Below are 25948 nucleotides of genomic sequence, written 5' to 3'. Positions count from 1 at the left end.
AATTACTCTTACAAATGCAACTATATGGAGAAACCTAAGCTATTCCAACTTGTATTATTCCTAACTAATGAATAAAAGATAAATGTTTTGTTTCCATTGATGTTCTGAAGAAGCATAGAATAATAACTTTTCACCTGTTACGGGTCAGGCTGAGTTAGGTGTTTGTTTTGTCTTTTTGATTCCTATTTTAACTTTTTTTGTGGTTAACCTATTACTCCTGTCAGAAGGTAAACTAAGGTAAAGATAATTATTAAACACCACGACTATAATTTGCTGAAAAAAATTAAAACAATAAAGCAAAGTTGTAACTATTTTAGAATAGACCATGTTACTCTTTGAAAGTATCTTAGCTAAATGTTTTGTATTATACAACAGAAAAAGCAAAACATTAGATACTCTTTTATAACAAAAGCATCAGGCTATACATCTCGCCCTTTCTTCTTCTGGGGCTGTTAATACATGTCTTGTGAAGCAGTACCAGGAGGCCTCAGATAAAATTCTGATGCAGTAAATAAAATTGAAGCTCTTTATAATGGGGAATAATCCTTAACTGTACACTGTAACTACACAAATTTGCTCATAGATACTGTACTAATAAGAAATGTGGTCTACACAGCAAGATAAGAAATAGAAGGAGTTATGTAAGACCTAGTGGGTCATTCTGTAATTTTAGTGGTAATCTGCCCAAATTCCATTCACAAACTATAGGCTGTATAGTAAAGTCCCCCCCCTCGGGTTACTGCTCTTCATTTCCTGGCAGGAAGGGTTGTATAGCGTTACCGTGCACTCTGTATTCCACCACAGAGTTGGCTACATTTCAACAGGAGGTTAAGTGATTTCTGAAACATTATCATCTTCTTGCCTATAAAAAATTCACTGTTTAAAAAAAAGTTCACATGAAAAATCTTGTATAATTTAGACTTTAAAGTTTCATTAGTAGTTTAGTATATTAACCTCAAACTCTTTTGATAAGGTAGTTTTTTAAAGGTATCTAAATTAACACACCTCAAGAGTGGGAATTTTAGAAGTATCTGATAGTTACAGGGAAGATGGACTTAATCACAAAATTAGCTTAGGGATTTCCTGACTCCCCTGTCCAGTCCTTGGCTCTTCCTTCATGCTGTAGTTCACCACTCCTGAACATAACATAACATAACTGCATGGGAACCTCATTTTACCCATGTCATTGAAATGTCTCTAGTTATGAAAAGAAAAAGAAAAAGGATACTTTCAATTCTAACTGTTTTAATAACGTGATTTACAATGCAGCTCACAAACAGGTGCATTAAAACAGGTGGGGAGGGAAGGGCAAACAGCAACACAAAAGTGAGAGGAAGTAGACGAGAGCAAAAATTTCACCAACCAGCTTCACTGCTGAGTCAATATAAGATGTAACTACACCCTGAGCCACAAAAGAGAACAAATCCCATTGAAAGTTAATAGGAGTTAGGGCACTCCATTCTTTTTCAGAATCCCACTCCAAGCTTCTAAGGATCTGCTCACATTTACAGGGTGAAGCTTAAATCACCCATTTATACCCCATATCGCTAAGACTTCAAGGGGAAACCCAGCACAAGCTCGAAAACTTTGCTAAAAAGGTTTGTGATTCAGCAACGCCCCCTTCCCACACCGTATTTAAAGCTCATCCAGACAGAGCAGTCTTTATGCTCAGAGTAAATTGCACAACTTACCAGTTCCAACTTCCATTCTCATTTTGTTACTACTGCCTATAATTAGGGGCAAGCCCAGACAGGGAGGTAACATTGATCCCCACAGAAACTGAAGGACTATGAAGCAGTGCACACAGGCTTTACAAGGGCTTTGAGACAAGATACAGACTGGCACCTGAATAGCTCAGGGGAAAGGGATGGAATTCTTCATTGTCTGGGCAGCTGTACCCAAAGTTACTCTGGTACATTTAAAAAAAAAAAAAAAAAAATCTATCCCTAAGGGCCTGTTTGTAAAGGAAGCTTTTACTAAGATGTAACTTTACAGTGTACTACTTACTCCATGACAATACACTATATGGGTTATTCCAGGACACACCTACACAACCCTGAGAATGAAGATAGCTATTATCAAGAAAGCCTAAGCATCAGAAATTGCCATGCCAGCAAACTGCTCTGTTTTGGGTCAGCCATGAACGCAAGTACACCCCACTACCACAGCTGTCCTGCTTCTGGTACTCAGCCCCCCAGCTCCAAGTCAGTCCGGCTGTCTGCAGCACTGCCTTGTGCTGAGAAGGTGCACCCAAAAACTCTCCACGTGGGACATTACTGTGGAAGTGAACTGCATTCTGAACTTACTGTCCTAGTTTAGTGGGAAGTAATATTCCCATATACACAAAAAATCAGCCAGAAAAGGCTTTTTTTAAAAGTGTGCAAAGCACCCAGCTTCTGCACTGAAGTCACACAGCTGCTCAGTACTGGGTAATCACAAAGCATCAAGCCACTTGAGGTACAAAAGACAAAATCCCATCAAAATGAAAGTCAAAGGTTTGCCACCAATTTTAACACTTAGGACTTCAGCTCCTAAAAAAAATCACCACCACCCAAAAAACAAACAACAGAAACAAAACCACTCGTCAAAACCCTTAGTATTTTATGTTTAAAAGGAAAACAGATTGGAGCATTGTTTCCACAAGCAGATGACAGAGAGAGACCTGCATACAGTTTGCTTAAATCACTGCATAAAATAAAAAGATAGTGTGACTATTAAAAGTCTCAAAAGTTGTAATTTTTTATGCTTTCTGATTCCAGGCCAGTCACACATGGAATACATATGTTTAACCAAGCTTCTAGTTTTAACAATTTAAAAGATTTACTGTTTGGACCTAAAAATTCTCATACCTTCCTACTAGCTAAACTAAATTCACACATAACTTTAAGCTGCATTATTTAAAAAAGAATAAAATAATTATCTTTTAGCTTGTAAAATCAAAATTATAAAAAGAGGACTTTTACAAATCAGATTACTCTTTGGAACTTGATATGCAAATAGACAAAACTGAATTTCACTATGGATATGCAAACAAACAAACATTTCCTTTAATGAATCCCAGAATCTAACCCAAAAGCTTGTTTTAATCTTGAAGTTCTACAACTTTAAAGGAAAAATATTAGAAAAATACATAAATATTTTTAATGCTATAAATACAAAACTCAAGAAAATAAGTTTATTTTATAAAGGTAGGGTGTATTTTAAGTGACAATATTAGGAGTCTGGGATTCCCATGGAGGACTAAAATCCTCCATTTGAAAATACAAAGCAAAATTAATTAGAAAACACAGTTTGAGTGAAATGTATTCTTGCAAAGAGTTCTTAGAAAGGATCACCTTGAATGTGTTTGATGCTGAGGAGACGCCATAACTTTTCTTCACACAAAAGCAGTCATCAACAGAGCACAACCAGATGTTAAGTTTTCTTTTCTTAGTTTCTGCAAACCTCTGTGACCTCCCTCAAATTAAAAAAGGGAATAGCATTTTTAAAGCCACAGGAGCTATCATTAGTGAAGCATTCTAAGGATTTTCATTAATTCATAGCCAGCCAACCAGGAATTTTCCCACAGCCGTATACAAAAAAAGTCAGAGAAGTCACTGATTGCTTGGCTGAATTTGAATGTAGTCAGAAGTAAGATCAGAAATATCTAGTCCCTCCCACAGATACAAGAGTGAAGAACATAGGGAAGGTCAGAAATTAAAATCCAAGTCTGCCCACCAACCACGAGGAAAATCCATCATTGACATATTACAGTGGGTACAGAAATAGTAATTTTGCATACCATTTTGTGAGGTAAGAGAATCATATAGATAGATTGATAGAAATCAATTATTTGGACACCTTTAAGCACAGAACATGCAGCTCCAAGCAGAACTGCATGCCTATCATCTCCTCCACCTAGAAGCCTCAAGGCTTGGATTGACGTTGCCTAGTTAGTGTAATACCCATCATTTATAGCAACTTATGGCCTGGACACATGTTTAGTTAGGGCCCTTTGAACTCTGCATGCTCCTCACTTGTTCCTTATACTTGCTATCAACACAGGGTTCCAGCACAGAAGGAGCTTGTACTTTCAACGTTAGAACATCAGAATACAAAGGTTACAGAAAACTGAAGTACGCATTTCAACAGCACTTCCCTTGAAGACATTACAATGACCTCTGCGTTACTGTGACACGTTATGCTCTGCACAGCATTTGTAAAGGAAAAGGCCAGGTACAGACTGAGACTGCTAACTTGCAGACTCCAGGCTGCCAACAAGAAGGTGCATCTGTCAACACAGATGTCATGATTTCACAGCCACCTCTGTACACTGTCAGATCACCAAGTGGTACAAATTTGATTTAGATCACTCATGGACATACAACTCTGATTCTGCTGAATTAACCAGAATATACATTTCAGAGTTTATGCTCTCAGGCCTGCAAGACAAGATGTGATACATGATCTAGCGTGAAATCTCCTAGGACAACGCTACCTCTCACATCTATTTGGGCACATTAGAATAAGCAGCATGAGTGATGTGCCCCAAAACCAGAATTCTTGCTGAATAACAGCCCAATATCAGATCCATAAGAAAAACATAAGGTGCTCATGCACCTACAGCTTTAAACTTAAGAGGCAACGTGAAGAAAGAGCATTTAACAGGTTGCTATGACATATATTCCACATGTTCAAATGTACTACTTTTAAATTTTGACACTTTATTGAAAATGTTGCTCACTTATCTTGTAGCCAGCCTCAGTGTGGGTTTCATGCAGTAGGTGAGCTATCAGCCTGTTTCTTCCTACCTGCCCTAGAAGTGCATGGCCCTTTCCCAGAAGGTCTTGATGACTGTTCAGAGGTAGTGTCTTACCAGTGAAATGGAAGAGCAAGGATTCTTTGGTCATCTAAAAGAAAGTAATCCATACCCCTTACGTTCTGTGTCATGTACACCTGCAGGATGATACTGAAATTAATCTTGTACTGCTTATTTCATCTCTGCATAAACCTATTCAAAAGGTTTTGCTAGCCATGATTCCAACCCAAACGATTGATAACATACTAAGAAAAGGATCTCATACTCAACTCTTTTAACCTGGTCACTATAGATTAAGTAACTCATCTAGGGTCTTAACTCAGGTTGAAGGAGGAACAGAGGAGTTTAATGTACAGGATAGCTCTGGCAGGAGCAGACAGCTACTTTTTCAAGACAATAGAAGGAATTCATCCATCTGAAGACATTCATCACCTACTGCCAAAAAAGCCTACTAAGAAATGAAGGGGGTTTAGTATGTGTACTTTACTAGAATCTAACAGAGCATTCTGAGTTTCAAATATGTGAAAAAAAACTCATCAAAAGTCAAGAAATGAGGAAAAATGTGGGTGACCATTGAACAGGATATCAAATTAGGATGCAGACACTTTCTAGCCCCAGAATTAGCTTCCTTCTGAGATTCCTTTAGCATCTGAATGATGTGCCAAGTACAGGGTACCAAGAGGCAGTGTTCTGGCATACCAACAGGACTCCTGCTCTCTTATCAGCACAAGGAATAATAAAACATGACCAGAACAATTCTTCAAAGCCAAGAGTGATATGACACTGTAACAGCCTTCAAGCGAGACAATTCCAGAGAATACAGTATCTCCTGAAACATGTGCTGATGCTTGCTAAACCTCTAATCCAAGCTTTAATTATTTTTAATAATCAAGTCAAACTTTGAGAGAACAAATCCCTACCTGTACATTTAATTTCCCTTGTTCTCTTGGAATCTATCCATACAGTGGTGAGTAGTGATAGGAGGACTAGAACAATGACGAGACTTGAAAATGAGGCTTCACGTACTGTTGCCTCGATTACCCTTTCAAACATTATGAACACAACTGCAGATTGCTAACTGCAATTTTCCTTATCTTGGTCTGGAATCTTGCTTCTCTAAGGCTTCCTCAGCAGGTTCCTGAAATTTGTTGGGTGTTTTTAAAAAAAAAAAAAAAAAAAAAGAAATCTGAAATTTGTTCCTGAATCATCCTCTAGTTGACCTGTCCAGGTGACCTATGATAGAACCTAATCCCAGCTGCACCTCCTCTTGTTCTGTTGTACCATGACAGGCTCCTTGGGTGCTGTTTCCATCTCTTCTGCCTCCAACTCTGCTCTGTTTGGAAGTCTAAAGACTGTACTTTGGGCAGAGGTGAGAATTTAGTCAAACTCTGCACAGGTATGACTGGCAGTTACTGCTGGACTGGCAGCTGCTCTAACTTTTCCAGTCATAAATGTTTCACTTTTTAGTGGTCTTTCTACTAGATGGGTTCTAGCTAACCCGACTTCCAACAATTTCTCCGAGGTACTGTTAAATCACATAAGTTTGTTCCCTCAGAATCATGTTCTTCATTGCAGTCACACCATAAATTAACCAGAAGCCCACTGCTATTTTTCAGTTAAGGAACAGTGTATTTGGACGGTATCTCCTAGGGGTCTTTGACTGATACTGCCAAACAGAACCCACCCCATGAGCAGAGGGGTTAACACACCAGGTATCAGCTTGCCTTCTCAGTGTCAGTGGCAATGAAGCAATTTGTAAGACAGAAAAGTTTGTCAAGCAGAAGTCCACTGAAAGCTGGTTGTTACTAGAAGACAGTAAAAACTCAAATGCTGATACAGGTTCATCAGATGCATATTCACTGTAAAATCAGTTACGCCAAGCCCTTTTCAAAACCAAAGCACAGGCCCTTGTCTATACACATGACCAACCAAGAAAGTCTGTGTTCAAAGTGTTTTTAAGTCAGATGTAAAAGCACTGCTGATAGGATAAAACCAGAAACAGTTAAGAACATGCAGTTATACAGTATTTATGACCTTTAGAAAATACAGCATTAAGAATTTATATCTTCATTAGAAATAGGTTTACTGATAGTTTTCTGAGTTTTGGTGGCAAACAAGAAGTAATTTATAAGATACTTGATAAACATAGACCCAAAGAAAACTGCACAGCCACTGAAATTTACAGTTAAGAAATATTTCTTAATACCTTCCTCTGTTTCTTAATATTTATTGTCTACATAGTTTGACTTACTTCCAAAAATTACATCTGCTTGTTTTGCACCAGTACACCCATTTGATAAGGAGCATCTTCTCCAATCCACAGTGGTCACCCATACTTTTTTAAAATCCAGAATTTGTCTTAGATATGATGTTGAAAGTACAATTTATTAAGAAAAATAGGCTCAAGCATGTTAAAACACACATTTATACCCTGGCTTGGCTGGCAGAATGTTGGATAATCAAAGTGATAATACCTATGTTTTTTTAAAATAAATATTGCAGTGAAACTACAGAAACAAGTCTATCCACTACTGGTACAAGCCTGTATTCACTACTTTAGTGAGTATATATCTGGTTAAAGTCTTTATGAGAAAATAATGTAGAAGTTTTAGGTGTCAAAGATAGGTGACTCCTACTGAGGAGATCTGGAAAAAACAAGTAGCTGGACAATGTAACAATTGTAAAATACTGTATGCACAGGAGGACAAAATCCTTGAGTTTTGATCCTCAAATAAAGTCTGACATTACCATAACCTAAAATTAGGTACTTAATATGTACTGATCTAGCCACAGTTCCTTATTTTAAGTTTCTGTAACTTTCACTTCCATAAAATAATTTCTCTTAATTAATATAGGGAGGATATAACAAATAAACATCCATGTATTTGATACAACTTATATGTGTTTTTCTAGGTGTGATGTATTTATGCATAATGCTCATTTTTAAATGTAAAAACAACATATGGTATAGAAACATCAGCATTAACCTAAAGTTTCAGAAAAAAATGTATTTAAAATAGACCTCATTATACTGGTAGCAGTATATATATAAAAAAGCAATATACTTTAAAAATTAAAAAAAATATTTTTACCTTTAAAAATGGTATTGAAGCTTAACAGTTCTCTGGTAATATTTCACACTCCTCTTATTTTGTTTGATTCTAAAAAAATGCTAAATTTATGGGTAATATTCAGCCTTTGAGCAGAATTAAGCAGGCAAGTTCACATCAAAGCTTTGTTTCATCATCTTTAGACTGATCTGTTGGAAAAGACAGCTGGTCCTTATTAAACACCCTTTAAATGTTGCAGTTTTAATTAAGTAACATCCATGTTATATTAACATTATCAAATAATTAACTAAAGAAAAGCTAGTATCGTCTAATCATGACTGCTTAACATCTTTTCACCAGTGGACTATAAAATCTATTAAATCAGAACTTGTCTTAAATAAGTGTCTGAAGATTTTAAATTAAGAAGTCTGGTACAGTAGTTACTACACTTCTACTTACTCAAAAGCAGATTTGAGGGGGGGAAGTAAGGCTCATCATTAGCCTCATATTCAATTTTCTCAAATTTCACACAAACATATGAAGAAATACACATTTTTGTTGTTAATACTGAGAGTTAGTTTCAATTATGTAAGCAGGCTTATGTTTCTATAGTTCTGTTCTCTAGGTTGTGTGTTTGAATGCTCATCCTGAAAACACAGCACTGTAAAACTTAAACTATATAACCTCATAGTTCCTGAAGAAACATTCATCTGCTGATTTAAACACCAACATACTTAGGCTACTTTGTGCATTTTTAAATTAACTTAAACAGGCAGATGGTCATCAACACTTTCTGACACTGGAGTGAAAATGGGGTCACGTTCTCTGTTACATTACTTGAAAAAGGAAACTCTAAAAAAACGCAAACAACAAACTCTGGAGTGATCTTGAAGCCAAATTCTAAGCGAAACAAAAGCAATACAGACGCCTACCTGCATGACTGACCATGCTTGCAAAGCCTCGCACTCAACATGTTGCATTGTATCTAATCAAGGAAACGCACTAAGCTTTAAATGACACATCTAATCAATTCTAAAATGCTATCACATTGTTCTATATGCCAGTGGAGAGAAATCTATTGATTCTAAAAATGCAGAAAACATGGAGGCTACAGAACTGCTGGCATCTGGTGTGCAGAGCTTTCAACCAACTCTGGAACTGTCTATAGATTAAAGAACCCCCTGATGGCAAACATTAACACCTTCCACGATGCTTCATCATCTTAGGTCTGTCTTCTGCTCAATACCCCTTAAAATTTTTAAATACTCTGCAAGAGAAAATTTGATTTTTAACTGATGGAAAATAGTAAGAAATAAAGGTAGGAATTTAAATTCTGGTAAATTATTTCTTAGCATTTTACGGGGTATTCTTCCTCCTAAATAAATTCTCAAAATATATATTTAGCTGGGGAAATTACTTCAGTATGACTTATCTGTGCTTAGAAAATTCCTAGCTGTAGAGAAGAATGAGTGTGTGTTGGGAGGGATACTTGAGGAGATAAATGCAGGGACATAGAGCAGCATGAGCCTAAAGAATAATGAAGCAAGCAGAGCTCCTGATAGTAGAAAGGTAGGAAACTGGGATCTTCAGAGTCTCTGCTGTGAAAGAGAAAAGGAAATCAAAAGCTCCTTTAAATAAAGAGGACAGAAGACACAGGGAGAGTTTCAGGGCAGAATGCACGGGAACAGAGACCCCTAGTATGTCTGATAAGCTTTCTTTAGCAGAGCAAAGGAAGGTACAACTCTCTGCTAACAAGGAGGGGGGGCGGAAGAGCTTTGCTAAAATGCTGTTTGGGTTTGGTTTGGGTTTTTTCCTCATCATACTGTCTCATTAAATTTAAGCTTTATACTGAGCACGGTTCAGTGACAGGAACTTCAGAGGAATTAAACATATGAAAAAAATTACTCATGTGTGTAGTCCCATTAGAATCTACAAAACAACTTGAGAGTAAAGTTGCTCATGTGTTTAACACCAAATAAATGAATCTGAAATATATTCAAATCATCATCAGAGCCCAAGTCTGTCTTCTCTGCACACCTCATGGTTTGTTTATAGGATGAAAAAAATTCAGAATACTTTTCCAGATTAGCTCCCCATGTGGACATACTTATTCTAGATTAAAAGAGGCCCTTCCCTGATTTATTTTTTCTGGATAAAGTTATGCATATGATGTAGTAAGACTGTCCATATGGAAAGCTACTTTGCAATACTATTCTGCTTTAAGCAAACGTTCTACCATAATCTGAAACAACATGAAGTGTAGGAAAACATTTAAATTTCTATTAAAGATCAATGAAAGAAATCCTAGACTTAAAGTCAATACAAATTCTAAAATCCTGGACCCACTAAAATCACTGATAATTCTTAGCAACTGTAATGTTAAGTTACTCATCCTGATATTAACTGCTTTCCTGCTGAAGATAGATGTTGAGCTTGCAAGACAAATGCTAAAATATTACTAGAAAAGGCGATTTAATAGAGGCATATATTTTACAATGAAACTCATAAAAATCACATCTAAAGACTTCAGTTTTGAAAACATTGGCTATTAAGAATAATTTCAGGAGCTGTGAATCAAAACATTAACTAATTCCTCATCACATTCTTTTAACCATAGTTCAGTATGGTTCTCAACAAGTCAAGCTTTTACTGCCACAAAATACTAAGGAAACTTAAAACTGTATTTTGTAGAGTGAAAGGAAAATGAGCATGACGTATAAAAGTACCAAGATGGCACTCAGATTTTAAAAAACAACGCTCAAACAATAAAAAAGATGCATCAGGGGTGGGAAGTACACCACACATTCAGTTTTAGCAGAGAAAAATATCCAACGTGTGTATCTAAATGTACATACAAACACCCAGCTATCTACATGTTATTTCTCCTTACATTAAGTGACTATTAAAAGTTAGCTGCTATTTTTCTGGATTGTTTACTTCTGGCAGTGAGAATTACCTCAACTGCTTCATTTAATGCAATCTAGAGATTTTTACTTTCTGTATATAGAATGTTAAGATTTATTCATGCCCTTAACATACATTAATTAGACACTACTTATAAATAACCTGCAATAAGAATATCTATTTGAATAGGATACAATTACTTCAGGGCTTGTGTCTTTTCAATCAGTCAGTGTCCCTGCAGTGTTTAGAGTGGCAGAGGGGAAGTGGCCTGTGGTTAAACAGAGGAAATACCAAGGAATTTTAATAGAGCAAATAGTCTCTTTACTTCCTACAGGGTACTACTTCAAAGGCAACCCTGCTCCAGAGCAGACAATGTGTTAGAGGGGCCATCAGTCATTTAATAGTATGTCAAGTCTACTCAAAACTTACATGCAGACCAAGATAAATACCACATAACTGAGACAATGGGTACCATCCTGCAGTCATTACTCTAATAAACGCTCCCCTGCCTGGATTATGTAGGCAATCATAAACAAGATTGGTATTACAAAATCAGACTATGAAATTATAACTAAAGCATCAAACAAAATATCTAATAAATTGGCTAGCGAAATCTGAACTTGAAGCTGAAAATATAATAAACCCAAAAACCAGTACAAATATTTAATAAGCTAAAGTGTTACATTTCTTGTGAGCAATAAAAACAAAGGTGTTTTTATGCTAATAGGAAAGAGTGCAATTTTTACTGATCTAAAAGCCAGTCAAAATAATTATATTAAAATAATTATAATGTAGTACATTCAGGTTTAATAGACACAATTACATTAATTATCTTAGCAAAAAATAGCCAATACAAATCGCATCTGCATATTTCTACAAACGTCAAGATGCACTAATCAAGTCTCATGACTTTTAATGTTGATAGTTTATTTAATAGCTGATGCAAACCTTGACAGAAATATACACAGTGGTCGTTATGAGCCTGTGGAGGACCCTGCCTACATGTGGTAAAACATACAATAGACATACTGAGCCAAAACATTTTATTCCTAATTTTCAGTTTAAAAGATCTAACAGGGGAGTCTAAACGTTCAGCAGTTCCATCCAACCAAAAGATGTAGGTGTTAAGCTTTGTCCGGGTTTGAAGTTTGTCCACACTCTTCTACTCATTTTCCAACGCTTTCGCCTTCCTAAACTATGCCCTACAAACTTCTGAACTGTGTGTTGCAGTAACGTTCTCAAAGGATCTGATCTGAAACCAAGAAAATCCTTAGTGACAGTCTAACAAAAAGAAAAAGCAATGAAAGTCAGTTGTGTTCCCTCCAGTGTTCCTGGATCATCACGCTTCAACTAAATTTGTAACTAGACATCAGGAGAAAGGAAAAAAAACAAAACCACACAGCTCAGAAGTTATTTAAAAATAACAAAAAAAAAAAAAAAAAAAAGAAAAGCAATCAAGAAACGTCTGACAGCAAAACACACCAGGAACAGAAACAAAAGGCAACGACCAGTAACAAAACGTTTATCACCTTCCTCCCCCCTTCTCCCTCCCGTAAATTTCCTACATCCTCTGTATAATGATCAGGCCTGAAGCTAAGACCCCAAGCCGGCCTCGAATCATTAAAATAACAAAGCCCAAGTGATCGCTTTTATCCTTCTCGCAGCGCAGGTCGACTTAAGGAAGGGGAGAGCGCTGGTGGCAAAGGACCTGTTGAGTGACTTCTTCACACTCGCTGGTTACAAGACGCCTCCCTCCCCCAGGCGAGAAACCGGTAAAGGTCCGTTCCCGGGAAATGCCACCCTCCCGGCCGCAAATTAACCACCAGATGCAGAGCCCCGGAGCAGCTTTATTAGTTGCAGAAGACGCTCTTCCCCTCGAAGGCAGCCCGATGGCCCCTCGCCCACCCGGGCAAGTGCCCATCCCACCTGTACTGCTCGCCCGGCCACTCGCCCACGGGACAGCGCCCCGCACCCCAAGCCAGAGACCTCTCAGCATCCCCCCTCTGACACTTTTTTTTTTTTTTTTTTCAAAAAGCCCCACTCCACGAACACGCCCGCCTGCGAGGGGAACCGCGCAGCAGCGCTTGGCGCTACTCACCCTCGCTCCGCAAGGCTCGGCCGCTGGCCCTCTCCTGCCGCCGGCGGCCCCGGCCAGCTGGCGACCATCGAACCAGGCGAGGAGCGCGAAGAGGAAGGAGCCGAGCTTCAGCCCGGGTGCCATGGTCACGGCGAGCCCGGCAGCCCGGAGAGCGGAGGCAGCCCGGCGGCACCGGGGGCGGGGGGCTGCGGGGCTGCCGCCGCCCTGTGCATGCGCGCCGCCGGCCCGGGGGCGGGGGGCTCCTCCTCGGCCGGGCCCCGGCGCAAGGCCCGGCCCGGCCCCGCCGCCCCCGCCCCCGCCCCGCGCGGGGGGGCCCGGCCCGGCCCCGCTCCAGCCCGCGCCGCCGCTGCGGACGGTAACAATGGGCATCGGCGGGGCGCGGGGCTGCGCGGGGACAGCAGCGGGTTTGTGCGGCTTCCCGGAAAGGCAGCGGGGCCGAGCTAGTGCCCGATCGCCTTCCCCCGCTGCGGTACCGCACTGCTGACCCCGTCACTGCCCTGCGGAGCGGGACGGAGCCCGCAGAAACGCTGGGGCTGGCGCCCCCCTGCCCTCCAGCGAGGGGGGAGATGGGCGCCACTTCACTAACGGGTCGGAGCTGCATCAGGCGCAGCGGCACAGTCCAGGGCTGTGCGAGATCAGGGTACGGGCCAAAGATCAGCCACAGAACATCAACAATTAAAGAGTAATGCATGAAATATTAAGACAGACAAGCTGGAGGAATACACTATCGTGGAAGATCAATTGCAGAAAATGCCATAGAAGTTGTATGTAGCAATAAATATGTCTGGTTTTTTCAAACACAGTCTCTACACTTCGTTTTGGCATTACATGCTTTGACCAAAACATTTTTCTTCAAAAGAAAATAAATCACATTTCTTATAAACTTCAAATGCAAACTGCTCTGATATATCAGTGAGTTGCACCAATCACAAATCCCTCACCTGAAATTCTCAAAATCATATAAGAGACTTAGAAGCCCAAGGCTCCTCCAGAGCACAGCACCCTGGTATAATTTAGCTTGGAAGAGTCCTCAGGGGGTCATTAGGTCCAACTGTCTGCTCAAAGTAGTCCTAACTTCAGTTTTAGACTAGGTAGCTCAGGGCGTCATCAAACATCACTTTTACATGTCACGTAACGACAATAATTTTTGAAAATTTTGATTAGCACATTCTGTTGCTATGATTAATATTGGACAAAACCATAATCCTAATAGAATAGACAAACCCATCAGTATTATAAAAGACAACATGGTTTGGATTAAAATAGTATGCAAACACACTGCTAAGCCAATCAGTTGACAGGAAACATGACCGGTTTGTAATTTTTAAACTAGTACTTACTTTACACCTATCATAGGCCTTTCCATCCTTTGTGGCTCTTGGCAAAAATAATACAATAGAACTCTCTGAAACCGCTTAAGTTGATGAATCGCAGCTCCTGCACTCACGGTGCACACTAACTTCACAGTTACCTTTGAAAACAGATTTCTGACTTCAGACTGCTCATAGCCCTTCACCGTGACTTGAACAGAAATTAGATGTTTGCCATTAAACATTTTTTAGCACAAATTGGAGATTAGACCACAGTCCTTTTAAAGCTCTGGGAACACAAAACCATAGTCCTTTTAAGGCTCTGGGAACAAGTGACACTTGTAATCTTCATTTCCCCTGCTGGCTGAAGAAGGCACTTTTAAGACTACTCATTCCATAGGTGTAATTTAACTGATTTTATAATGAGATGTTTTCTAAGGTCAAGTAAATCCCAGACCAGAATTAAAGTTTAGTGCATGTTTCTTCACTGTACACCATACACTTCTATCTGGGTATTCTTGCTTTGCTGTCTCCTTGTTTTACTCAGAAGCGACTAAACAGACCTGAAAAATATATAAGCCTTTTCTTTTTTAATCAAGTCAGGCTATATAAAAACTGTAAAGAACTCATCCTTTTTATGTTTTAATGCATTACAAAGGGTATAAAGCAACACAATATCATGGCTAAAAAAAGGAAGAAATAGGTACAATTTATTTACAGGACAATAACATCTCTGCTGCCCATAAGCACCTATGACAAGCCATGACTCCCTGTTGAACACATCTCCACTCATCTGCACACACTATGGGGAAATCTGTTTGGCATTTTCTGCTAACAGAGATTTAGACTGATGGAGAATGTGACATTTTAAAGTGAGAAGAGGAAAATTAGCATTATCTGTGCTATTAATGCATTAGCCTACAATTATTTTAATATAAACAAAGACACAGAATGAATAGTGACATTTCCTAGGTAGAATAATTGAAGAACTCTTGGCTAGCACTGATTACACTGGCAATACCCAGGAAGCGGCAAAATGATTGGCCTTACTTACTAAGACCTCAAACTTGTTAGTACAAAACAAAGATGCCACCCGAGAAAATCAGCATTGATGCCCCCTTCCCAATATATCAGCTTCTGCTAATAACAAAATGACACATCTGAAAGAAAATTATCTCCATGCTGCCACCATGTCTGACTTACTATCATGAATGAACTGACTGAATACAGAGATTTTTTATTCCTTTATACGCATTTAGAATAACTTCCACTGAAATCTTTTGTGGAAAAGGGTAGGGGAGAGGTGGGAATCAAATGACAAGCAATTAAAATTTTTAGCTAGATTCTCCAAAATGCTGCTAGCTAATGTAAGGTCTAAAGTGGCTGTGGGGACTCTGCTTTTCTGTAGGTTCTTTTGTCCTTTTTACAACAGTCTCTTGTTTCCAAATAGTATAGAATGCATAATATCCAAGAGTCATGGGTATCAATATCATGCATTCTACAGCTGGTTTTGGTTGCCACTCTACCTTCTTGCTTAAAGCTAAAAACCATATTTTTTTTCTTCCCCTTTCTGAGCAGCTGTTCCCAGATGGAGGGAACAGTGAGAACTCAGCAGTTCCTATAAATACATGAAAACTTATATAATAAAAAGTTCTGAGAATATGGTTAAAATTTCCCTACCAAATTTTTCAGTTTCTCAGTAAAAATTCCTTTGTAGACTTGGAAGCTATATGCTCCATCCATATTTCACATTTCTAGCACTGAAATCTCTACCAAGAGAGACTGACCTTGATTGCAAAAGGAGTTAAAAAACCAGCTCATTTTTGGACCAGAAAGCATGCACCATGCTTGTAAAAGTATTCAGTTTAGAAAATCATGACTACTGCAATATCACACTTCTGTTACAGAGAAACACCACCGGCTGTTAGGAAATGAGGATGAGCTACAGCGAACCCAGCAGACAGTATGCTAAAGAAAAGCAGGATCTCAGAAAGCTCTTACAAGGTCTGAAATCACAAAGTATCATCTCACTCTCCATAAACGCACAAATAAGATCCCAGAACAGAAAACCCACAATGCAAGGGTCTTCTGGAACTTCAGCTGGTAGATACCAGAAGGCAGAAAACCAGATCTTTTGAAAATAATCACTTATACTAAAGTGTTCCTCTTCCATGGGGATGGTTTACCTATGGAATAAACATCTAGCATAAAAAGGAGGAAGAAAGATCTTCCGGTATGAAACCTTAAGAATATAATTACAAAGTGTGTAATGGATGTGGACACTCTCAGCAAGTGCATGAACCTTCCCACCAGTGTCAAGGGTCTCCAAAATTCTTCTCTGATGGAATCTTCCATATTTTAACATACCATAGTCTCAAAAGGTCTGGCTAAGCTCAAGTGAAAGCGTATCAACTGATAAGACAGTGACCCCAGGCCATAAAATTGAAATGAAATTTGAATCAAATTTATCAATTGTTATGAATACCTATCTCATTCAAGGCAACTTTTAAATCACTAGGCCTTGAGAAATGTGCCAAAAATTCATGAAAAACACTGAGTTCTGAAAGGAAAATATACATTACTAGTCCCATTTTATAGATGGGGAGACTTAAGCACAAAGTCATAAAGATGCCTGCTTTTATGTCTTGCACACATGCTCAAGGCTAAACGAATAATTAGATTTGGAGTCAGGAAAGACTCTTCCCCTTAGTAAGACAGGAAAAGACCCCTGGGTGTAGGTTTTTTTGTTTTTAATTTGCTCCTTTCTATAGACACACACTCTGCTTCCTAAGGTCATCCAGACATTACCAGTGGGTGCCTAAAATAGCGTGGGCCATGGAGCCCAGATCCAGCCTCCAGAGCAATTCCATCCAAGTGGCTGCTTCTATCTCACAAGTGGCAAAGAGCACAGCATGCTGTCCTGGCAGCCAGCTGCCTCCCGCTGTGTCCAAACATTTATTGGCACTTCTGGAGTAGCTGCTGCTGTGTCCAGATGGGACTTAAAAGTGGAATTAGATGCATGAATTCTGCTTTGACACTGGCAGCCACCACTTCCATATCCAGATGCTTTGCAACAAAACCTGAAATTGAGCATCCAGTCCTTAATGCCAAATAAGCCAGACCTTATAGAACCCCTTCTAGTATACTAACAGTCATATTTCTCTCCCCCTCACTTTTTATGTCACCCTGTTATGTTTGAGCTTTTTTCTTAAAAATCTTAAATTTATCTTTGGGTATTTGGGGGTGTTTTGAAGCTTGTAAAGTTTACAGAGTAGGGAGTGAATGGACTTGTGACCTTTCTGCATGACTTAATGTCTTCTACAGGAAATTGCACTTAATGACCAAGGAAGTTTCAGTCCTATATTCCTAAAGGGTCAAGTTAGCATCAGATGTAAGAATAAGTTATGGTAAAAAGGAACTGACTGAAATAAACCAAACAGTCATTATATAAAAATTACCTCTGATCACCATCAAAATAACAATTTACCAGTGATCCATGGATGCAAATCTTCATATAATATTACCACTCCCCAGACCTCACAGTTCTTTCTATTGTATACAGGCCAGCTTGTTCTGCTGGCAGAGAATGTTTGCAGGCAAATGTCAACTCGCTGTATTTCTGTTTAGTTTTGCATCTGTTTATTCATATGAATATAATAAAGGAACAGACAGCTCAGTTCTCTAAGATGATGCAACGTACTGATGTGCCACCAAATACACTCCTCCCTGCTCCAAAAGCATGCTCATTTGACTCACTCTGTGGCCACATGTTGTTTCTGAGAAAAGAGGGAGCAGGGCAGGACGGCATCTTTCAGCAGCAGTCTTCTGTTATACTGGATTAGGTGTAATATGAAACTACACTTTTAGAGAAAGGTAGATTTGTGATGCAAAGAAAATTTAAAGTTGCATGGAAGAGTCATTTTTCAATAAAAATTCTGTTGAACTAAAAATATTCCAAATCAACAACTGTATCCCCAAAGTTATGTATGCTTTATTGTTTAGCAATAATTGAGTACTTTTTCATATTCAATTCAAAAATATTTTTCTGCAATATAGGCATTTCATCTCAATCAACTATTAGAAATGCAAATCAAGATCCTCACAACAGTTTGAATAAATGCTAGAAATATTAATAAAATTTTCACAAGTTTCTCAGTTTTACTTCTAATCTGAGCCCTTTCTTATTACAGCACAATACTTTCCATCCAGAAAGATTGACATTTTCCTTCTGCAGGGAAATATGGGGGAAGGGGGTTCGGTGAGGGGAACAGCCCTAACCTGATTTAACAGTCTATTCTGAAATTCAACAGCATCCTGTGGCAACGTCTGCAAAATTAATCCTAGCACACTAAGGGACCCCTTACTGAGCATAACCTGCCTTAAACCCTTTCCCATTTATCTGAAGGAGAGGTATTTGCTCAAGCACTTCAGGATGACATCATCTGTTATTTGAGGCCAAAAGCTAAGGGTAATTAAGGCCAAAGAAAATGTTTTGAAGATTTTTGTAATTAAAACGCATAGAGACACTAGTAACATACCTTACAGAACAATAGGAACATGGCTGGAAGAATTAAAAAAAAAAAAAATCTTACTATTGTGTAACCATTATGGAAGATTGGAAAGCACTTTGTCAGTAACACCTCATTCTACTCCCACTAAGGGAAATACACAAACAAAAGAAAATACGAAGGCTGGAAGCATATGGAAATTGCAATCTTTGTTTATATGATAGATATGTAACAATATTTCAAAGAATTTTAAAACAATTTATAGCAGATTTACAAAAGAATCCACAGCAATTCTATAAGACTAAGCTAAATGAAAAGAGGAAGGGCCCTGTTAGGAATGACAACTGTTGCTGGCAGCCCTACCTCTCAAAAAAATTCAAGGTTCTTTTTATCTACAGTCTGGCACATTCTTTTAAAACAAAAGTTTGAAGCATATTGGAATATATCAGGATTGAGTTAGCTGCTTATTTTTGGAAAGAGTAAGATAAATATGCAGATAATAATAGACTGATCAAACACAATGAACAAGATTTGTTAATACTTACATAGAAAGTTAATGCATGTTAATATGAGTTACAATAGATAAATACGGTTTGTTTCTAATTAGATGGTAACAGTAACAATCACTGAAAACATTACTCCTTCTAAACTGTAATTTGTGATAAAACTTATTGCCCAGGACCATGTGTTCAGACAGGAAAGAAGGGAAAGACTGGATCAGTTTTCTCATTTAAACAAGAATGTCTACAAGAAAAGGAGGTTTTTCCACTTAACTTACATTTCACAAAACTATCTAGCCATAGCCAACTGCATTCTAAGGGCAATGTTGGTGCCTCATTAGAATGCTTTCCTAAGACTTCCTTTCTCTGTCAAAATGAATTAGAGCTATTTCCAATTATACTGTCAGATAGCCACATCCTGTAGCATAGGATAAGATGCTGTTGCAACTCTGAAGAGAATTGCATTTCCCTCTATGCCTCATATCCAGAGATCTATCTACCAGAATTTATAAATATTTGAATCGAGAAAGAAATCAAAGGGAACACCATCACATTTTTTTATTATTTTACCCTGAGTGAACACTTCGAAATGCAAGACAAACTTTTAAAAAATGCACAGTATTTAAACAGCACAAAGTCATTTCTTATCCTTCTAATGCCATAAACCAATGACAAATGAAAAGTCTGGTGGTAATAGGTGTTTCTGCCTGGTAAACTTTTGCATTGTTGACATTGCATTTCTTATAACAAAATAATTATATTAGTAGATATTCTACCAGAAATCATTCTAAGTTTTACACTGTAAGGCATGTTTTTTAAAGAATTACTGGCCACTTTGCCAAATGCTTTCTGGGATGTAAAAGGATTCTGCTACTATAAATTGACTATATTGGGCAGTCTTATAAACACGTACTCATGAATGAAACCTAAATTATTTTAGAGGCAAGATTTTAAAAGGTTGGCTGCTCAAAAGTGAATTCTTAAGATAATATCTCATTATTAATAACTGTTTAGACTATCAAAAATATTAAGCACCCACCAATTTTCACTAGGTTCAGTTCAATATTGACCACTCAGAACTTCTGAAAATGAGGCCCAACATCGAGCATTTGTATGCATGTACAATATAAAATTGGTCACAAAGTTTGTACGACAATTAAAATAGGTAGTCACCTGCTGGTGTTCTGTCTATCCACAGACTAACTCATGACTGTAGATTTTACTCAAAATTAAACATGTAGGACTGTAATTATAAAATCTAGCCACAAGAGGGCAAAAGCAGCCCAGCATTTTTCTAGGCATTTCAAATGCAGACTGTTTTGATTCAGAATGTATTGATTTAAAGTCTGATTTAATATGAAAAAGGTGTTTAAGATGCAGCTAATATATAGCCAACTGTCTTTAATGCAGAATATTTGATCTACTACCTTCTTAATTTGCTTAATATGGCATCATTCATAGAAACTGAATCCCAATATTTGGAGTATTGCTATGATTGATGCAATACAATTCTGAACACTAAAAGAGTGTGAAATCTATCATTAAAAGATATCTATATTCATCTTGATTTGATTTATAAACCATAATTTGGATATACATCGACAAAAGACTGCCTCAGGATCTAGAAATTGAGGACAGGCACTTAACACCTTAGAAGTAGTAAAATTACATGGACTGGTAAAATAAAAATTTGGTGTTAAAAGAGCAAGAAAGGATTAGAGAAAAATAAGGTACAATAAACTGGTGTTACAGATTTTTTTTTTCACAATGAGGTAATGAGTTTGAAACACATTCTTACATATGCAATTAAAAAATGGCAAATTCCCAAACTTTGATAGTGATTAATAACAAGACTAATAACATAGGTAACTTTTAATGAAGGGGACTATCTTATACCACCAGCTACCTTTTGTCCTTTTTGCTCCAAATTGCACAAGATTAAGACAAGGCATAATACTCACTGGGTTCTCCAGTCACCACAGTGGCAGAAGAAAACCTGGGTTTGGAGCTAGGAAAATAAAACTTTGGGCTGTAAATCTGAAAAGAAGGAATATGTATTTCCTTCCCAATCCAGGTATGGTTTCATGTTTATAGGCCACACATACAGATCCTTACAACATCCCAAGCCAGATGACTGTGCTTGAAAATTGGTAGCAAAAGCATTACTTGCACCCTCTGCGAATCAAGAGATCCTCTGTTTGCTGAAGGCACTAGACTTTACACCAACTGATTTGCAACATGGATCAAAACACACCTGAAAAAGCTATTATTTCACTGCTTTTTTGTTCTTCTTCGCCTTTTTTTTTAATCACTCTAATACCAGCACCATACCTACCACATTCATATAACCATATATAAAACATACATGGTGGTATGAAAGTCATTGACAGTGATACCACAACTACACCAAAACCTGTATATCCCTAAGAAGTTTTGATAATGTTCTTACTTCATTGCTAATAACCATTCTGCAAAAACAGATACTAGAAGAAATGAAATTTATTGCATCTTCTGAACGCAGCAAATATATGATGAGTTTTCTATTTTGCTAGTCAATCCAAGAAAGCAAAACTGCAATGCTAATACTGTGTCATGCTAACTTAGTAACTCCTGAGATTCCCCTAACTTATCTAAGAAAATACTGCTGGCACATGCCAATATCAGTTTTGGGTGTCCAAAATAGAAAGACCGGCCTTACACATTTTCTGCCAAACCTTTCCCCCTCATGTCATGCAAGTCAAGGGACTATTCCCCCACAAAGGAATCTAGAACTGATGGCTTTTCAACAGCCCTAGATTCCTCTTCCTCACTAACAATTCTGTTTTCCCATTCTGACCAAGTGAACTTCCTTTGTAATGCAATCAGACGGGATCTTCCCCCCCCCCCCCCCCCCAAGATGAACAGCCCCAGCTTCCACTCACATAATGATCATGACTATTTTGTCTTTTTTCAGTTCCATTATCAAATAAGTATATAAGATGTTCTAAATAGCTCTAATAAAAGTAACAGAATATGATTTTGAGTCAAGATGAATCCATGACACAAATAACAGGACATGAAATAATAATTGAGGTCAATCACCATTGTTCAAAAGTATTTCTGAAATTAAAATACCTTATATTTCCCATCCAATTATGTAATAGTAAGTCCTTTAAAATGAAGAGACAAAGATCATCAACCTAACAACTGATAGGAATCAAAACAAAAGTTATTTTAAAACAAATTTCTAAAAAGCTTTTATTTTATTAACTGTTAATCCCAAGAGCTAGTCTCAACTGTTTAAAATTAGTCCAATTTCATGTTAGATAAATTGAAGATGTTTGCAAATGATTTTACATTACTTTTGTGTAAGTCTTTTGTAAAATCCAGTCATATAAATGCTGGATGATTTTAAAAGCCACATTTCCTTTTAATAATATTATGAACACAGAGTTAATCTTCTTACATACCATTACAAAAAGTCCTGGGTTTCATTGCTTTAGAATTTTCAACGCAAAACTTTGAGCAACTAGAAAAATATAGATGTACCCATGCACACCAGTAAAATGATAATATACAGTTTGTATAACATACAGCTTGCTATTTGTAAGCACAGACTTGATAACCTAAATAATGGTCAATTCAAAGTGTTAAATGACAATTTAATGAACAGTGTTCTAAATCTGGACTTTCAATGTTAACATTGGTAATTTAAAGATTAAGTTTCAGACTATGTTTTTATGTATGCTGCAATTAACAATGGAACTTTGGAAGCATTGGCTCTTTGGTATAAATTCATTTGAATCTGCTTTCAGACCATGAGCATAGTTCATCTTTTTTGGACAGCATTGGGCATTGTGTTTGTGGTTAGAAAAAAATTTTAGGATAGAAACACTAATTAAGAGAAGATCAAGTTAAATCAAATAACTATGCAGCCCAGCATCCCAGTTAGGGTCACAGACACTTTATCTATTTCAGGAAAGCACTACTAGAATGTTTAAGTGCCATTACAGTCAGTGACAGAAGCCCATCATCCACCTGACCCTTGCCTAAATTGTAGCTGTTGATGGATGCTGATGTAACAACTTGCCAATATGAAGAGAAAGAAGTCTTATGACTAGCCAGTTTTTTTGCTAGAACAGTTTTTCACCATCCTATTAAATTTATCAGCTTATCACAGGGTCAGATGATCACTGGAGCCAATGAAAGGCAACATAGCTGGATGAAAAAGAGGTTGTGGCTTCACAAAGTTAAGTCAGAATAGGAACCAAGAAGACTGAGACTTTTCTGTTCACAGTTCTGAAGGGTAGGCAAACAAACAGAAACACTACAAGGCAATGTAAGGAGAACTGGAGTGGGACCAGATTTCATAGAAGAGGCATAGTGGCCTCTTCTGACAGTCTCATCCACAATCATTATTTGTATTGGCTGTGCCTAGACAGATAACATAGCGTATTACATGTATTACCAAGGTAGCCCAGAAAGCTGCATATTATCAGGAAGTACAAGATTACAAAATCCTGAAGAGTCTAGACTACTATTTTTTAAGTTGGAAAAAAATTCAGCTGTATTTGAGAAAATGATGGCCACAATTTAAACCCATGCTGGTCAAAGTAGGTATAAAACTAAAGTTAGAGGCTCTCCTTTAACTTGCTGATGTATTTACTTTAGGAAAAACAAGCTAAGCCAAGACTAACCAAATAATGCAATTACGCCATTAAACTTTTTGCCCCTCAGCAATATGTGTGACAATCTTAGTACCTTACATCCTTCTGGTAACATTTGCTAATTGAGAGCTGGATACCAGGACCAGTGCTATTATTATTCTGCTACTATTCTACTCCTTTTCTTAAATTGCTTTGTCAGACTTCCGTCACTTGAGACAAGTTCCATTATAAGAGACATTAGGTGTATTTAGGTATTTGCCAGATAATAGGCTAAGGTTCTTAGGCATCAATCTGTACAGATTAGTCTAATCTGTTGCTGCTGGAAACCTTGTTTCCAGCAGTAAAGTAGACAATAGTTTCAAATTACCAGCAATACGGTTAAGCTATGGGCAATATATGTTTTGAGGTGAGAAGAAAAACAAAATAGAACTCATGCATTCCCAATATTGTCTTTACCTTTACCAGATCAGGTAGGTATCTGAATTGAGATTCCAATTTCTCGAAAAAACTATTCCTAATGGATTTGGCTCCATTTAAACTGCTTTATTTGTGAATGTTCTCTTAATTATTTTTGAGTGGAGGATACAACAGAAGCTCAGTTAGTAACGTTATTTCCTGATTCCAACAAAGCATGAATAATTAACATTTCAATATTGGATAAAAGTTTGTCATTTTCACACTAATAGGTTTTCCTATTAGTTTAGGAGAAAAGTCAAACAATTCAAGATTTAGGGATTCTATAAAAATGAAGGCAATGAGCCCAGGACGTTAAAGACAAAAAGCTGCAAATACCTGTAGTCTGGTTCTAAAGTAATGCAGCTTTTCAGTAATATTTTTCAGAAAACACAGATTTTTTTTTTTTTATTTAAACTCTTATATCTCAACCTATCATTCAAATTATCAACTAAGGATTGAAGTCAGATCATCCTTCCTTTTAGCTTTACCTAGTATGAGACTACATAAAATTAAGTTTTTTCTATGACCCTTTTTCTCAAACTTACCTTTCATTCTATAGGACAGCAGATACCATGGATACAAGCATCAAGAAATGAAGAGCAATACTTGGTTTGTTCATGATATATCAAGTACAATGTTATGTCATAAAATCCTAAACTAACTGCATATCACAATGCCTTGAAAACTTTCAGCAAAGCTACATTAAATCCTCCATTATAACAACTGAAATGTAGAGAGCTGTCCTAAGAAAGAACACAAACAAAAGGAAAAGCAGAACATGTTACAAGAGATACAGGAATCAAAAATGCCTGGAAGCAGTAGAGACAGGTCTTTAAAATTTTAAACACTTACCTCTTCTAGAGACTATACTACATGAAAAGTAACGTGCCAGAAAAAAAAAAAAAAAAAGAGTTGTCATTTTATTATTATTAAACAAGAAAGTGCAAGTAAAGAACAATCTAACTGTATTTGCACTACTACAACACTAGAAGAATATGGATTTAGTTTTTCACCTTTTTCGCTATTTACATTTAGCCTGTATTAACAGTGAGTTGCTGACTTCTATGTCCTCAGTGTCCTAACTGACTTCATAGAAGCTGAGTGTCAGACCGAATGAGCCTGGTGGCTAAGGTAGGTAAATTGAAGACTTTGGCTCAAATTCTTCCTCCAGAGAACATCAGAGTACTTTGTATAAAGTAATACTGTTTTCACAAGAATTGTGGAATGTGGAATTATTTTCCACAAGAATTGTGGAAACATAGCTCAGTGGCCAGGCATTCTCCAATGTGGGATAGTTAGTCTGAGATCTATACCCTGAATTAGATATAACAATCTGAATATCATAAACACTCACATAGTTTCTTCTCCCTAGTTTTCAGAATTTCTCCCTATGTTCTTTTTTTAAAAAAAAAAACAGATTAAATGATTCAGTTCAGGTTCAAAATAAAACTTATTTTTCACATTAGCCCGTGGGAAAATCCAATTAATAAAGCTTTATGTCTAAATTCATTGGGATTTACTGGTTCTTTCAGGTTTACAGATTGAAAATCTGCAATCTGTCATTAAACGATAATAGGGCAACTTCCAGAACTGGAACACGTATACTGACAAAAGAGGAGATATCCAAACTGAAGTACTGAATAGGCAAATATCCTAAATTAATTAACATACGATATAA

General features: G+C 37.4%; 1 protein-coding gene across 1 annotated transcript in view; it reads right to left on the bottom strand.

Annotated features, from left to right (window-relative positions):
- The window catches only part of IL17RD (interleukin 17 receptor D), a 50390-nt gene extending 37405 nt beyond the window's left edge, over positions 1-12985 (bottom strand). Inside the window, exon 1 of the mRNA XM_074914228.1 lies at positions 12851-12985. Within this exon, the coding sequence (XP_074770329.1) occupies positions 12851-12973 (123 nt within the window). The 5' untranslated portion in view covers positions 12974-12985. The remainder of the gene's footprint in view (positions 1-12850) is intronic.
- Positions 12986-25948: the final 12963 nt, after the last annotated feature.

The sequence above is a fragment of the Athene noctua genome, chromosome 10, assembly GCF_965140245.1.
Source record: "Athene noctua chromosome 10, bAthNoc1.hap1.1, whole genome shotgun sequence".
In the NCBI taxonomy this organism is placed as follows: Eukaryota; Metazoa; Chordata; class Aves; order Strigiformes; family Strigidae; genus Athene; species Athene noctua.
This window is presented reverse-complemented; position numbering and strand designations above follow the sequence as displayed.